Genomic DNA, 14499 nt, shown 5'->3' on the forward strand with positions numbered 1-14499 from the left:
AGCCAGATAACGAACAAAAGATTGACTCATTCACGAGTCAAGAATCGGTTGCATCGGTGTTCGGATCACCAGTAGTTCTTTTGGACAGTTCGATTCAATAAACCGGTTGAAGAAAACGGTTCACTGGTTCTTTTGCGCTCGACGTAATGGCGTCATTTGCGATGATTGCCCTTGATTCAAGCCTTCGGTTTACCTGCGCTCATAACACTAGCACAGAATCAGTTCAGAATCAATCACCAAAAGAATCAGTTCGGTTCAGACGCTCTGTGTGTCGGTCTGCTTCACGCTGAATCACACATGCGCAATATCATCAGCTCCTCGGTTCTTCTTATCTGGCTCGGCTCGGTGTTCATCTTCAGTTCTCTCTTCACAGCAGTTCAGTCAGTGTACTGTTTGAGTGCATGCATTACTCCGGGATATTGGTTTGTTTGAACTCAGAGGGAGTGTCAGCCACATTAAAAAAGTTAACAGCTTAAGTAATTTGTGGATTAATGCGTATTAGAGATACAAACCATTTGAAAGGATTCAGTTCGATTTGACGAACTGAATGATTCGTTCGCGAACCGGATATCCAGACTGCTTTGTTTTGAACTCTCTCTCACAACAGACACGGAAGAGAAGACAATGCTGAATAAAGTCATCGTTTTTGCTATTTTTGGACCAAAATGTATTTTCGATGCTTCAAAAAATTCTAACCGACCCTCTGATGTCACATGGACTGCTTTGAAGATGTTTTTCTTACCTTAATGGACATGGACAGTATACCGTACACACAGCTTCAATGGAGGGACTGAGAGCTCTTGGACTAAATCTAAAATATCTTAAACTGTGTTCTGGAGATAAACAGAGGTCTTACGGCAGTGGTTCCCAAAGTAGGGGCCGGGGTCGCGAGATGATTTCGATATAGGCTTTATATATTTTTGTTTCAATTAATTTAACTCTTTCGCATCGCACGTACGATCACACCGGTGTGGTCAGTCTAGGCTAGTCCCTGGAGTGTAACTGTTACGACCACACCGGTCAATGCATGACGTGAAATTCAAATGAGCTCTCGCGAGTTGGCTGGCGCTGAGCCAGAGACAAGTGCGCTCAGAGCTGTCATCACAACTTTTCAGTGTTTTCAACCACATAATGTTTATTTTAGGTTTCAGACATATAAGTACTAGAAAAAACAATACATTTAGAGTTTGTAAAATACACACTGATGTCAAAGGAAGAGGCAATAATAATCTTTTTCATTATAATTAGACACATTTTATTCATATCAGATACACATTGTGTAAGTAACTTTAAAGTTTACTCCATTATTCTCCCAGTTCACCAGCCACTTACTTTTATGTATTTCGGGAGAAGTGGATGAATTCACGTGTTGTAAATCCAACAGATCTGATTCTCTGAACTGCGTCTGCGGCACAAACTAAGATGGCGGCGCCCATCGCGCATACAGTTCAACTAACGTGATCGTTATAAAGGTGTTTAAACAACAAAACACTTCCACTTGCATATATTTGACAATCGGAATATCAGCTATTTCATGCCATATCTAACAAATTTGTTAATATTTTGAATAAAAAAGGAAAAATGACAAAAGCAGATCATTAATTCAGCTCTGTTGTTGCTGCGGTATGTCACGTGACAAGCAATGACGCGTCACCATGGAAAGCATAAAGTGACACATCTAGCGGATTAGCATGAGTGTGTGTGTGCGTGTGCGTGTGAGCAGCTCAGACTTACTCAACTGGTTCCTGATGGCAGAATAATGAACGAGTTCAACCCAACATAGCTGCACAGTTACTTTCCGAGAGAGAACAGGTGGATATCGAGCAGCTCATGCAGACTTGTAACACTGATTTTGCACGCAGAACAATAAAATATAACTTCGTGTGCTTTGAGACTGGGCATAAAATCGATTTGCTGTACATTTCACGCGACGAGAGGTGTTTTTTTTTTGGGGGGGGGGGGGGGTCGCGGGGCAGCAGCGCATTTATTATGGGGTTGCGGGCTAAAAAGTTTGGGAACCCCTGTCTTACGGGTTTGAAACAACATGAGGGTAAGTTATTAATTACATAATTTTGCTATCTCAGTGAACTAACCCTTTAAGCCGCAAAAGTTATGAATAAAAAAGAAATATGAATCCTGCATGTTCTGTGCGTCTTTGAATGATCAAATGGCAGAGACGTTTGGGTTTGTTTACTACATAGACAGAAGCGTGTGACGCTTGCATTAATTTCAGCATCTGAGCTTCAGAGTTCTCTCTCCATCAAGCGATCTGTACTGTTCGATTCATGTCAATGTACGCACAGCGCACCTGTATTTGACGCTCTGTAAACTCTGTGTGAAGGTGCACGACTCACCATCGCTTTCTCACACATGCAAAGAGAGAGCGAGAGTCTTACCACGCTGAATCAACATCCTACATGTAAACTATATTCTTTGTTGTCTTCTCTTGTCAAAATAATGGAGTTCATTTAGAATTATTCATATTTTTCGAACAAAAAGAAGATATGACGTTTTTCCAGTAGTGGGCGGAGCTAATGCGCAAATGGCAATTTCATTGGCTGGCATTTATCTATTACCGTCCCTGTTTTGATTTCAGCAAATCAGTTTGACCAAACGCATACAACGTGATTAATATTCATGAACCCAGCAGCTCATCAATTCATAGTGCATTGTATATTGTTAGTATGGTAGTAGAATTATTAGCAGTATTATCTTTTAATAATAATTCATATGATCTATTACTTTTTTTTCTTTTTACAGAAACCCTCAATGACCAAAAATATCTTAATCATCACCACCAGTCTTAAGTTCAGTTAAAATGACAAATATGCATTCATTAAAAGTTCATTTTTACATAAAGGCATTGTGCTACTAAATATTACTATTATTTAGTCAAATGTATATGATACTGCTACTACGGTTGAAAAAATTCATAACTTTATTTTTTTTAAAGAAATAAATCACAAAATATTTCTCCCATGTTTAATAGTAAATCCCCTTTATTTACCAAAAATAAAATGTTTAAATTTCATAAATTAAAAGACAAATTAAATATGGGGGAAACTTGTTTACTGTTTTTCATAATTATATAACTTGTAGAAAAACTTTAAACACAATTGTAAATAAGTATAAAGAATGGCATTGGTTTTATTTTTAGGGATAAAAAGTTTTAATTTTAATAATTGTTTTTGGTACCGAGAACCGTGGATTTTCACTGGTATCGGTACATAATACTGAAATTTTTGTACCGTGACAACACTAGTTTTTAATAAGTTTAATGCAGTTTGTAAATTTTTTCACAAAACTTTGTTTTTCTCATCCGTTAAATATATTTTTTACACATTAAAACAAATTGCTCTGTAATTGAAAGTACTTTTTACAATCATTTACAGCATAGTTTAGGATTAACATCAGGAAAACAACATCAGTTTGATTCCAGCGCTGCCTCCATGTGTTCTGGGGTCTTCAGGATGTGAGTCTCTTGGCGAATGGCCAGCACCTCCTCAGAGACCCCTGCAATACAGGGGTCCAATCTGATTTAGAGAAAGAAGGAAAAGAGGAATTGTTTAGCGCTATGTAAACGTAATTAGAAGAAATATTGAGATACTTAAGTAAACCATTTTTAGTAACTACAAATACCATATGTTTAAAACCCCAAAAATTAAAATAACAAACCTGGAACAACTTAAGGGTGAGCAAAGGAGCTCACCATTAATTGTTGTCGAATTGTTGTCATTTTTGGCTGAACTACCCTTTAAGTAAAAGTATTATCTTGCATACTCTAATATACATAAGGTATTGAGAGTAAAATATAGGTATGTACGGTCTTATTCTGAAAAATAATTTTGAGAAACAACAGGGCAGGATTTGTTGTGAAAACCTGGCAACCCTGATCTGAACACACGTGCTGGAGATAATACTTCTAATTTAAGGAGCGTCTTTACTGACGAGATGTGCAGGAAAATCGCATTCACTGATCATTATAACGCACACTAGAAGGACTACGTGAGAACCACTATGGATCATAAGTTCGCTCTGCAGCCTTTTTTATTATTTTCATGCACACCGTACTATAATGTGATGCATGGAAAATACAGAGTTTTGGCCGTTACAAAGTCTCCATCCACAAACAGACGTACATCGTCTGCAGATATTGAAGGTATTTAATTGCACTTTAACAAGTAATCTGAATGGCCTATATATGTGCACTATTTTAAACGAGCCCTCACTAACTGAGTTTAATTCCACAGTTGTGTTAGAATGCATCTCATTCTTGTTTCTGTGGCGGTTTGTTGAGCTCGTCATGAGGCACGTGGTCCAGAGCGCTGTATGACTGATGCAGCAGTTCAATTCAACTTTACTCCAAACATATGAACTTACCTGTTTTAAATACTTTATATTTAACGTGTTCGTTTATGCCCAATATTAGTGTTAAACTGTTGGACTTTAAATTAAATCAACTATTGATTTTCACCGTTGATTGATTTTTCCGAACATTAACCTCCGTGCGCAGATGCGGCAGATTTGTTACAGGACGAGTGATATGACAGTTGTGTCCGACTATATATATGAACTTAGCTGTTTTAAATACAGTATTTTTATATTTAATGTTAGTTTCAGTATATTTTTTAAAGGGGGGGTGAAATGCTAGTTTTCACTCAATATCCTGTTAATCTTGAGTACATATAGAGTAGTACTGCATCCTTCATAAATCCAAAAAGTCTTTAGTTTTATTATATTCATAAGAGAAAGATAGTCTGTACCGATTTTTCCCGGAAAAACACGACCGGCTGGAGGCGTGACGTGTGGGCGGAGCTAAAGAATCACGAGCGCCAGTAGGCTTTTGCGTTGAGAGGATGTGGAAGCTGTGACATTACCGTGAGGGAAAACCCATCATCCAAAACAAACCATGGCTTACAGTCAGATTCAGCCGTTTATTTATGATCCAGAATCATATCCAGAGGCTGAAACTGAACGAGAGCAGCAGCAGCAACGACTCGCTCCGAGCGGGGCTCGAACCAGGGTCTCTGGCATTGGAGGGGACACACTAACAAGCAGGCAGAGATATTTGAAGCAGTTTTACTCACCGCATGCGGTTCCAACACACGATCGTGACCCTTTTTCGTTGGGACTGCATTATCCTTAAGAAATAAACGATACGCAAATCCGTCATCATACTGGGCCTGTGAACAAGCATCTTCGAAATGCAGGGAACAAACAAAAACACTTGCACAACTCCGTTGATGCTCTGTAAAAATAAACTCCGTCCGCTGGTCCCTTAATGCTGTTTTTTTTTTGGTAATCTGTGCAGGGTTGTCTTGCCCTGGCAACCAAAAACACACTTCTTTTGTGACTTTTCGCGACGCTCTCGCTCTGATCAGTGAATCGCTCTGATCAGTGAAATGTCTGCTCAGCCTCGCTATACTGGAGCGCGCGCTCTTCCGGCAGAAGTGCCTTAGGACCCTGGGTCTATACGAAGCTATGATGACATTCACCTTGATATTTTATATAACTGACGTTAACGGATTAATCTAGATTAAAATGGCTCATTCGAATTCTGCCGACGGCATTCAGAATATGTGTGTTACCCAAATAAAATTGACAAACAGTAAGTCTTTGAGAAGGGGTTTATCAAGCTAGATGGTGCATTAGAAAAGAGGCTCATCTCCTGTTTCCAAATTGCATCACAAACTGCTTGAAAAAGCTGTAAACTAATTCCACATTGCACAAGGCGCAAACAACATTACTCCTGTTTCACACCAATGTTTAATTTTTTTTTTTTTTTTGTTTGTAGGTGTCAAGGTACAGAAACCAAATAATAGCACTGGATAGTCTTCAATGTAAAAATGAAATATACAATCAAACCTACATTTATTCAGACACCTTCAACATTTCTCACATTATTACAGTTTTGCTATATATATATATATATATATATATATCAAAAATTATACCTGGTGTCTGAATAATTTTTGGTTTGACTGTTAAAACTACAAAGTAATTCAGTGAAGAGCAGTGAGTGATTTACATTTTAATTTTCTTGGATTAACATTACAGCAGCCAGCAGCTAAATTAGGCGCGGTCACTTTAAGAGACGATGAACGCATCCAATATAATACACATCACATTTTTTTCCTCAACTTTTTACTTCCACTTAATAAATAACTGACAGTTTTTTCTAGCATAATTTCAAAGGTGGATATTTTGACATATTTTGTATGTATTTGTCGGCACAAGAGCAAAAACGAAGCTAATTCGATGTTCAAGTGTTTTTAGACGCCTTTCTCTGCGTGAGCCCTGAACACCAGAACACCGCGGTGCTGAATTGGGCTCTTTAACATCTTTTTGTTTGTTCAAACTGCGATTTGCATTTGTTCGTTCAGGTGCAGGAGGAACTTCGAGGTGAACTTCGCAGAAGAGAGCTCGGTCAGTGTCGCTGTCCGTGATACGCGTCTCTCTCTCTCTCTCTCTCTCTCGTGCGCACCTAACGGCACGCGCTACTCTGTTCAGCTTTTCCATGTCTTGTGTTTGGATGCTTTAATGTTTAAATCGACAAGCGGAATGGCTTAACAACACGTGAGAAAGATGAGCTTTCGTGGCGATGTGCAGCAGTGGCCCGTCAACTGTCCTGAGCATCTTTTTAGGCTGTCCTCAGCGAGTAAGTTATATAAAATATCAAGGTGAATGTCATCATAGCTTCGTATAGACCCAGCTCCCAAGAATAGATTAACGGCGATATTTTTTTTATTGCCCGATAAGAGTCTTGCGTTAACGCAGCACGTTAACGGCGATAACGGCCCACCACTAATATATATATATATATATAGACCCGGTAAACATTTTAAAGCATCATTGTCTTTTCGGTCTGTATAAAACAGGAAATAAATAAATTTTACTAGGGCTGTGATGGTGGCAGATTTTTACCACTTTACCATCATCACAGCCCTAGACAAGACTGTTCAGCTTTTAATAATATACCAAAAATATATAATTTTTACTTTTTTATTTTAGAGTTCATTGAAGAAAAAGAGGAAAATGAAGAATCGAGTGAAGTTAAGGAGAAAAATAATGTCAAAACTGGTGGGAAAACTTTGACTTGCTCTCAAACCAAACAGAAAGATTTAAAGAAAAAAAGAGTAAAGGTATCTTTCACCTGCACTCAGTGTGGAAAGAGTTTCGCATGTAAATCAAATCTTAAGCATCACATGAGAGTTCATACTGGAGAGAAACCATTCACTTACAATCAGTGCGGGAAGATTTTCACACAATCATCAAACCTTAAGGATCACATGAACATCCACACTGGAGAGAAACCTTACAAGTGTTCAAACTGTGACAAGAGATTCAGTGATTTATCATCTCTGAAAACACATGAGAGATTTCACACTGGAGAGAAACCTTATAAGTGTTCACACTGTGACAAGAGATTCAGCCAATCATCACGTCTGAAAAAACATGAGAGGATCCACACTGGAGAGAAACCTTATAAGTGTTCACACTGTGAAAAGAGATTCTGTGTGTCAACAGAGCTGAAAACACATGAGAGGATTCACACTGGAGAGAAACCTTACAAGTGTTCACACTGTGACAAGAGATTCAGTCGGTCAGGATGTCTGAAAAAACATGAGAGCACTCACACAGGAGCGAAACCTTATAAGTGTTCATACTGTGACAAGAGATTCAGTCAGTCATCAAATCTGAAAAAACATGAGAGGATCCACACTGGAGAGAAACCTTACAAGTGTTCACACTGTGACAAGAGATTCTGTGATTCATCAAGTCTGAAAAGACATGAGAGGATTCACACAGGAAAGAAACCTTACAAGTGTTCACACTGTGACCAGAGATTCGGTGATTCATCAAGTCTGAAAAAACATGAGAGGATCCACACTGGAGAGAAACCTTACAAGTGTTCACACTGTGACCAGAGATTCGGTGATTCATCAAGTCTGAAAAGACATGAGAGGATTCACACAGGAAAGAAACCTTACAAGTGTTTAATCTGTGACAGGAAATTCAGGGATTCATCGAGTCTGAAAAAACATGAGAGGATTCACACTGGAGAGAAAGCACATCACCGCAATGTACGTGGGAAGCGTTCCATTAAGTCATCTGTTATACACAGTCATACAAAAACCAACCACAGTAAGGCCCCGTACACTCGGAGACGCATTTAGCTGTATATGTAAATATTTTGTATGGTATATGCGTTTCGTCCAGACTGATCCAGCATTCGGGGGAATGAAAACCCTATAAAAAAAAATAAAAAAAAACACGTTCCCAGAGTGGATAAAACTGAAAATGACACCTTTGGGTTTTTGTGTACTGCCAATCCATATGTTTTGTAAAACAATGATGTCATCACCCCACGTCTTGACCATATTCATACACCGCTACGTCATTTAACACCAACAACAATGGAGGACTACATATTTGTGCTCATGCTGCAGAAGCTACTGAGCCTGTAAGCTTGACTTAACTTACTAGTAGAGCAGCACGATATTGGAAAACAATTCACATCGCAATGATTTTTCTGATTATTAGGAACACCATAGTAATACAGTGTTTGACCCCCTTTCACCTTCAGAACTGCCTTAATTCTACATGGCATTGATTCAACAAGGTGCTGAAAGCATTCTTTAGAAATGTTGGCCCATATTGATGGGATAGTTGATGGAGATTTGTGCGATGCACATCCAGGGCACGCAGCTCCCGTTCCACCACATCCCAAAGATGCTCCATTGGGTTGAGATCTGGTGACTGTGGGGGCCATTTTAGTACAGCGAACTCATTGTCATGTTTAAGAAACCAATTTGAAATGATTCGAACTTTGTGACATGGTGCATTATCCTGCTGGAAGTAGAAAACATCCCCCACACCATTACACCACCACCACCAGCAGCCTGCACAGTGGAAACAGGGCATGATGGATCCATGTTCTCATTCTGTTTACGCCAAATTCTGACTCTACCATCCGAATGTCTCAACAGAAATCGACACTCATCAGACCAGGCAACATTTTTCCAGTCTTCAACTGTCCAATTTTGGTGAGCTTGTGCAAATTGTAGCCTCTTTTTCCCATTTGTAGTGGAGATGAGTGGTACCCGGAGGGGTCTTCTGCTGTTGTAGCTCATCCTGCTTCAAGATTCTGCGTGTTGTGGCTTCACAAATGTTTTGCTGCATACCTTGTTTGTAACGAGTGGTTATTTAGGTCAAAGTTGCTCTTCTATCAGCTTGAATCAGTCGGCCCATTCTCCTCTGACCTCTAGCATCAACCAGGCATTTTCGCCCACAGGACTGCCACATACTGGATGTTTTTCCCTTTTCACACCATTCTTTGTAAACCCTAGAAATGGTTGTGCGTTAAAATCCCAGTAACTGAGCAGATTGTGAAATACTCAGACCGGCCCGTCTGGCACCAACAACCATGCCACGCTCAAAATTGCTTAAATCACCTTTCTTTCCCATTCTGACATTCAGTTTGGAGTTCAGGAGATTCTCTTGACCAGGACCACACCCTTAAATGCATTGAAGCAACTGCCATGTGATTGTGGATTACAGACTTGCTCCCACTAGACCCGATGCAACAGAGAGCGGCGCTGGACAAGACTTCTGTGTGTGTGTGTGTGTGTGTGTGTGTGTGTGCAGGATACAGGAAAATAAAATGATTCATGGGACTCCACAAATTAGAAATATCTAAACATAAAATTTGTTAAAAAAGGTTACATTTCTTCATTTTAATATTCCTTTAAAAAAGCAAGTTTGTCATTATTGTTGCTGTTTTCATTTCAAATAAATAAAACATTGAACCACAAACTAAGCATTTGTTTTAAAAGAGGGAAAATATCTTATTTATTTTGGTTATAATATCAATTTTATTCACTTTGGTCAAGAAAAGTAAAAAGCCTTTAAATGTCCATGAGAATTTGTACCATTGTACTATTTTATTGCTTGTTTTAATTAATGGGCTAACAATGAACCACAAACTACTATAGTTTTAAAGAAAGGGGAAATCAAAAGTCGTTTAAAAACATTTTTATGTTACAATGCGGATAAAACATATTCTCCTTATTAATTTTGTTAAAAGTTCAGAGTGTAATATAAGAGAATTTGTCATCCCACTGTTTTAGCCTGTTTCGTTATTAATAATAATAGGCTAATAATGAGCCACAAACTAAGCATTCGCTTGAAGTAAGAGGAAAATGTAGGTTCATTATGCATATTTTTATTGTGTGTTAACAGATTTGTGAGATTCGGATGAATTGAGATGTATTTTAGAGATTACAAATGCAGTGCTCTGCTGGCATTCCACCAAACCATATAAACCATGCACACAGCAGCCACTTGCTTTAGTTAAGAATAACTGTTCTGTGAATGTTGATGCTGTAATAACAAATATTTATTAGGAGCGTGTGCTGGGATTTCATAATTTTAATGGAGAAAAAAGTAATGTACAGTAGGTAGACAACCAAAATGGGTCATCATTCGCGAAACTACTGCCAGACATGGAATAGTCTTAGGCTACAGTCTACAGTGTGTGTGTGTGTGTATATATAAGGATTAAAAGCTAAATGTTTTCATGTTGGTTCATTCTTGGTTTAAAAAAATAAATAAAAAAATCTTCAGGTTCCATATGCAGAGCGAAATCAGAATGGTCCAGCATTTAGAAATAATTCGTATTAACGCTGTTATTATCTTGATTTTTCAAACTGATAACACTTTGCATTTTTTAAAGGTCCCCTTCTTCGTGATCCCATGTTTTAAACTTTAGTTAGCCCCATGCATCAAAGCCCATTTCACCCTGTCATTGTGTTCATGATTTAGCATATATATATATATATATATATATATATATATATATATATATATATATATATATATATATATATATATATAAATACACACACACACACACACACACATTACAGCAGAACTGTTTCCAACACTCATAATAAATCATCATATTAGAATGATTTCTAGAGGATCATGTGATAGACTGGATGTCACATATGACACTGAAGAATGGAGTAATGATGCTGAAAATTCAGCTTTGCATCACAGAAATAAATGATAATTTAAAGTATAATAAATTGAAAACAAATTATTTTAAATTGTAATAATATCACAATATTACATTTTTTCTGTATTTTTGATCAAATAAATGCAGGCTTGATGAGCAGAAGAAACTTCTTTCAAAAACATTAAAAATAGTAATGTTTCCAAACTTTTGGCCTGTACTGTAATCCCCCCCAAAACTGCACAACTGTAGAGTAAAACATTAATAAAAAAGTGATAATAAAAAATGCGTCTTAAAACTGACATGATTGTACAAAATCACAGTCTGGGGACTCAGAACTCAACAACTGCTAACATTAAGGTTAAGGTAAAAATATCTGCCATGAAATTATAGTATCTTACTCCTATGCAATAAATTGTTCTTTCACTACATCTCTTTACCTCTGTCTTTATCCTCTTCTCTTCTTTTTGGCACTGTATCTATCGCAGACTATGCTCATTTGTAATGTGTCATGTAAATTCGGCCTTCCGTCACAATCAGGAAACTTTCACCCTGTGTAGAACTGGCGCGAGCTGCCAGGCCCGTTTCTATGAGCTGTGTGTTAACAAAAGCAGTGCTGTCTACATTGGAAGAGGCGTGGCCGCGGGCCGGCCCTGAGTCCAATCATCTTTGTTTGGGCTTACCAGGGATGCTGTAATTGGAGATTAATGGTTACAATTTATGTTTGACTCGGTTCCCGAAAATTATAATCCACATGTAAAACTATGTGCAGCAAATTTAGCTGAGGACAGCTTGCTGAGGACAACTTTCTCAATCTCAATCAGTTTAATGCCGGATTCACACAAAGATTATTCTTGAAAGATGGAGCAGTTCCCTCTTTGTCTGGAGAAGGTGTTGTTTATGGACCACAACCGGTAAGTGTATTTTATTATTCAAGTTGGTGCGTTTAACAGTTTCTGTAACTTATTACACAAAGGGCAACGCTGTTTAGCTTTGTTAACTAGACGTTAGGGCTGTGCAAAAAAACGAATGTGATTTTCATGTGCATCTCGTTAGTAAAAACGCTCCTGTGACTATAAATACATAACTACTCCAAAACTAGTCCAATCGCGTTTGCAGAAGGTCAGCCTGCTCTAAGCTGGTGTTGAATCACAACACAGGAACCGCTGGCCCAATCAGAACTCGTTACGTATTTCTGAAGGAGGGACTTTATAGAACAAGGAAGACATCCGCCCGTTTTTATGACAGTGAAAACAGAGGTATACAGATAGGTGAATTGTGTGAAAAATACAGTTTTTTACACGTGAAACATAAACGCATGTTATATTGCACACTGTAAACACAATCAAAGCTTAAAAAAAGCACGTACAATGGGACCTTTAATTATGTCTTTACTGTGTGACCAAAAATTTAGCAGTTCAGCTTTTTGATCGTGCTGGTGCCTCGTGCACATATTCATTGGAAACAGCAGCCATTCACTGACCACACACCAATGTGTCCCTGAGCGAGACACTTAACCCCTAGCTACTCAGAGGGGTGCGACCTCTCTATTATGAACTCTATGAACTCTCCATTCATGTCAGATGTTGCCCTGGATTTGATCTCAATGTCATTTTGCAGTGTGAGAATCTCATTCTCAACAGCAGTGTTATCTAAGTGAAACAGTGATACAATTTTGGAGGCAATATAATCCACATCAATACTTGGACCAAATGGAAAACACAGATAGCTGGCAACAGGCTCAATGGATCCAAAATCTGTAAAGCGCCTCTCAAATTCTAACAAGATGCTCTGAACTTGCTCTTCAAAACGTGTACTTTCAAGCTGCACAAAGTCTTTGCCCTGACGCTGAAGTTCTGCCTGCATGTGAGGAAAGTTCCGTAGGTCTTAACATTGCAGCCTATTTGAAAGCAGTTGTAGCTTGCTTTTAAATGTGTTTACTGCACTGATCATGTTGATTACATGTTTGTCTTTACCCTGCAGCTCTAAATTAAAATCATTCAGCAGGTCAGTGAGATCTGTCAGGAACGCTAAATCCAATAGAAACTGGTAGTCCTCTAGCTGGGCATATTCTGCATGTTTCGATAGCTTCAGAAAATCTTTGATTTCTGGCAACAGCTCTGAGAATCTTACTAAAAATGTACGTCTACTCAGCCATCTAACATCTGTGTGCAGCAACAGGTCTGTGTGCTCTGCACCGGTATCCTCCAAATGAGCACGGAATAACCTTCTCTCTAGACTCCTGGCGCGAACGGAGCACATAATCTTCATTGCAACATCCATCACTTCTTTCATGTTTAAAATCTTACCACATAATGCCTGCTGGTGGATTATACAGTGGTAATTAAGGAAGTCCGGGAAATATTCCCTCTGTTTGCACAATGCAATGAATCTGCTGGTACGCCCCACCATTGCTGGAGCACCGTCCGTTGAGATAGAGATGAGTTTGAAGAGGGGCAACTGGGTCTTGTTGACAAATTCCATGAAAGCTTGGAAAATATCTTCGCCTCGTGTGTCCTTTCAATGGTAAAATGGTGAGCAGCTCTTCTTTTGCACCCATGTCTCCAAAAACCATTCTAATGAAAACACATAGTTGTGCCACATCAACAACATTAGTTGACTCGTCGAATTGGAGAGAAAAACATTCGCACTGTTCAACATCCTTCCTTAATTGCTCCTCGACATCCTCTGCCATTCCCTCACATCGCCGTGTAACAGTGCCACGGGATAATTGCACGTCCTTAATGGCAGCTATGATGTCACTTTTATTCTTATAGTCACCAAAAAGTGCGTCTGCAGCCTCGACAAATGCTTCTTTCACAACTTCGCCGTCCTTGAAAGACTTCTTGTGTTTTGCAAGAACATGACTGACACGATAAGAGGCTATAGTTGCAGCCTTACCCTTGGTGTTTGGCCTGGTAAAAATGGACTGCTGTGCTGCTAACTGCCCCTTCAATTCCCGGACTTTTCGGGTGCGTAGAGCTGATTTAGCCAGAAAATCTGCGTCATAGCTTTTGTGCACGGTCTTGAAATGCCGCTCCAAATTGCCCTTCTTCGGTAAGGCCACGCTTGAATTGCAAATAAGACAGATGGACTTCGAATTTGAATAAACAAAAAAGTAATTCTCTTCCCAGTCAGAATGAAAATGATATGTTTTCTTTTTTTTGGCTTCTGCCATAGTTGTGTTTTATTTTGCTGACGTCGCGAATCGCAGCTCTCTCAACGTCTCCATAGTAACAGTGAGTAGTGGCGCGAGGTGAACGTCGGGAGCTCACATATCTAAACACCTGACTCTACTTTAAAAAAAATTATAGCCTATAGAAATTTAATAATTATGTAATAATGAAATTTTTAATAATTTTATTTAAAATAATAGTGTGTGTTCATGAAAGTTATAATGCTAGAGTGCTGGTTATAACATGACAATAAAGAAGACATAAAAAGAGGGACCAGTTTAATCCTTTCATTTATTTATTTTTCTG

The 14499-nt window shown here is 38.6% G+C and overlaps 2 protein-coding genes across 8 annotated transcripts in view; both read left to right on the forward strand.

Moving 5' to 3' along the window:
• The window catches only part of LOC127953355 (zinc finger protein 501-like), a 364750-nt gene that overhangs the window by 307403 nt on the left and 42848 nt on the right, over positions 1–14499 (forward strand). The window lies entirely within an intron of this gene.
• Positions 1–14499, forward strand: part of LOC127953374 (zinc finger protein 271-like) — a 239850-nt gene that overhangs the window by 121576 nt on the left and 103775 nt on the right. The window contains exon 2 of one of the 4 annotated variants that reach the window (XR_008153149.1): positions 7012–8623. The exons of 1 other annotated variant lie outside the window; for it this stretch is intronic. Coding sequence is in view for 1 of the 3 variants with exons in the window: in XM_052552601.1 (XP_052408561.1) it covers positions 7012–8177 (1166 nt within the window). In the remaining 2 variants the exon portion in view is untranslated. Of the gene's footprint in view, positions 1–7011; positions 9808–14499 lie in introns of those variants that run through there. 2 more of the 4 variants (XM_052552602.1, XM_052552601.1) reach the window with 2 other exon arrangements.

The sequence above is a fragment of the Carassius gibelio genome, chromosome B3 (genome assembly GCF_023724105.1).
Source record: "Carassius gibelio isolate Cgi1373 ecotype wild population from Czech Republic chromosome B3, carGib1.2-hapl.c, whole genome shotgun sequence".
Lineage (NCBI taxonomy): Eukaryota > Metazoa > Chordata > Actinopteri > Cypriniformes > Cyprinidae > Carassius > Carassius gibelio.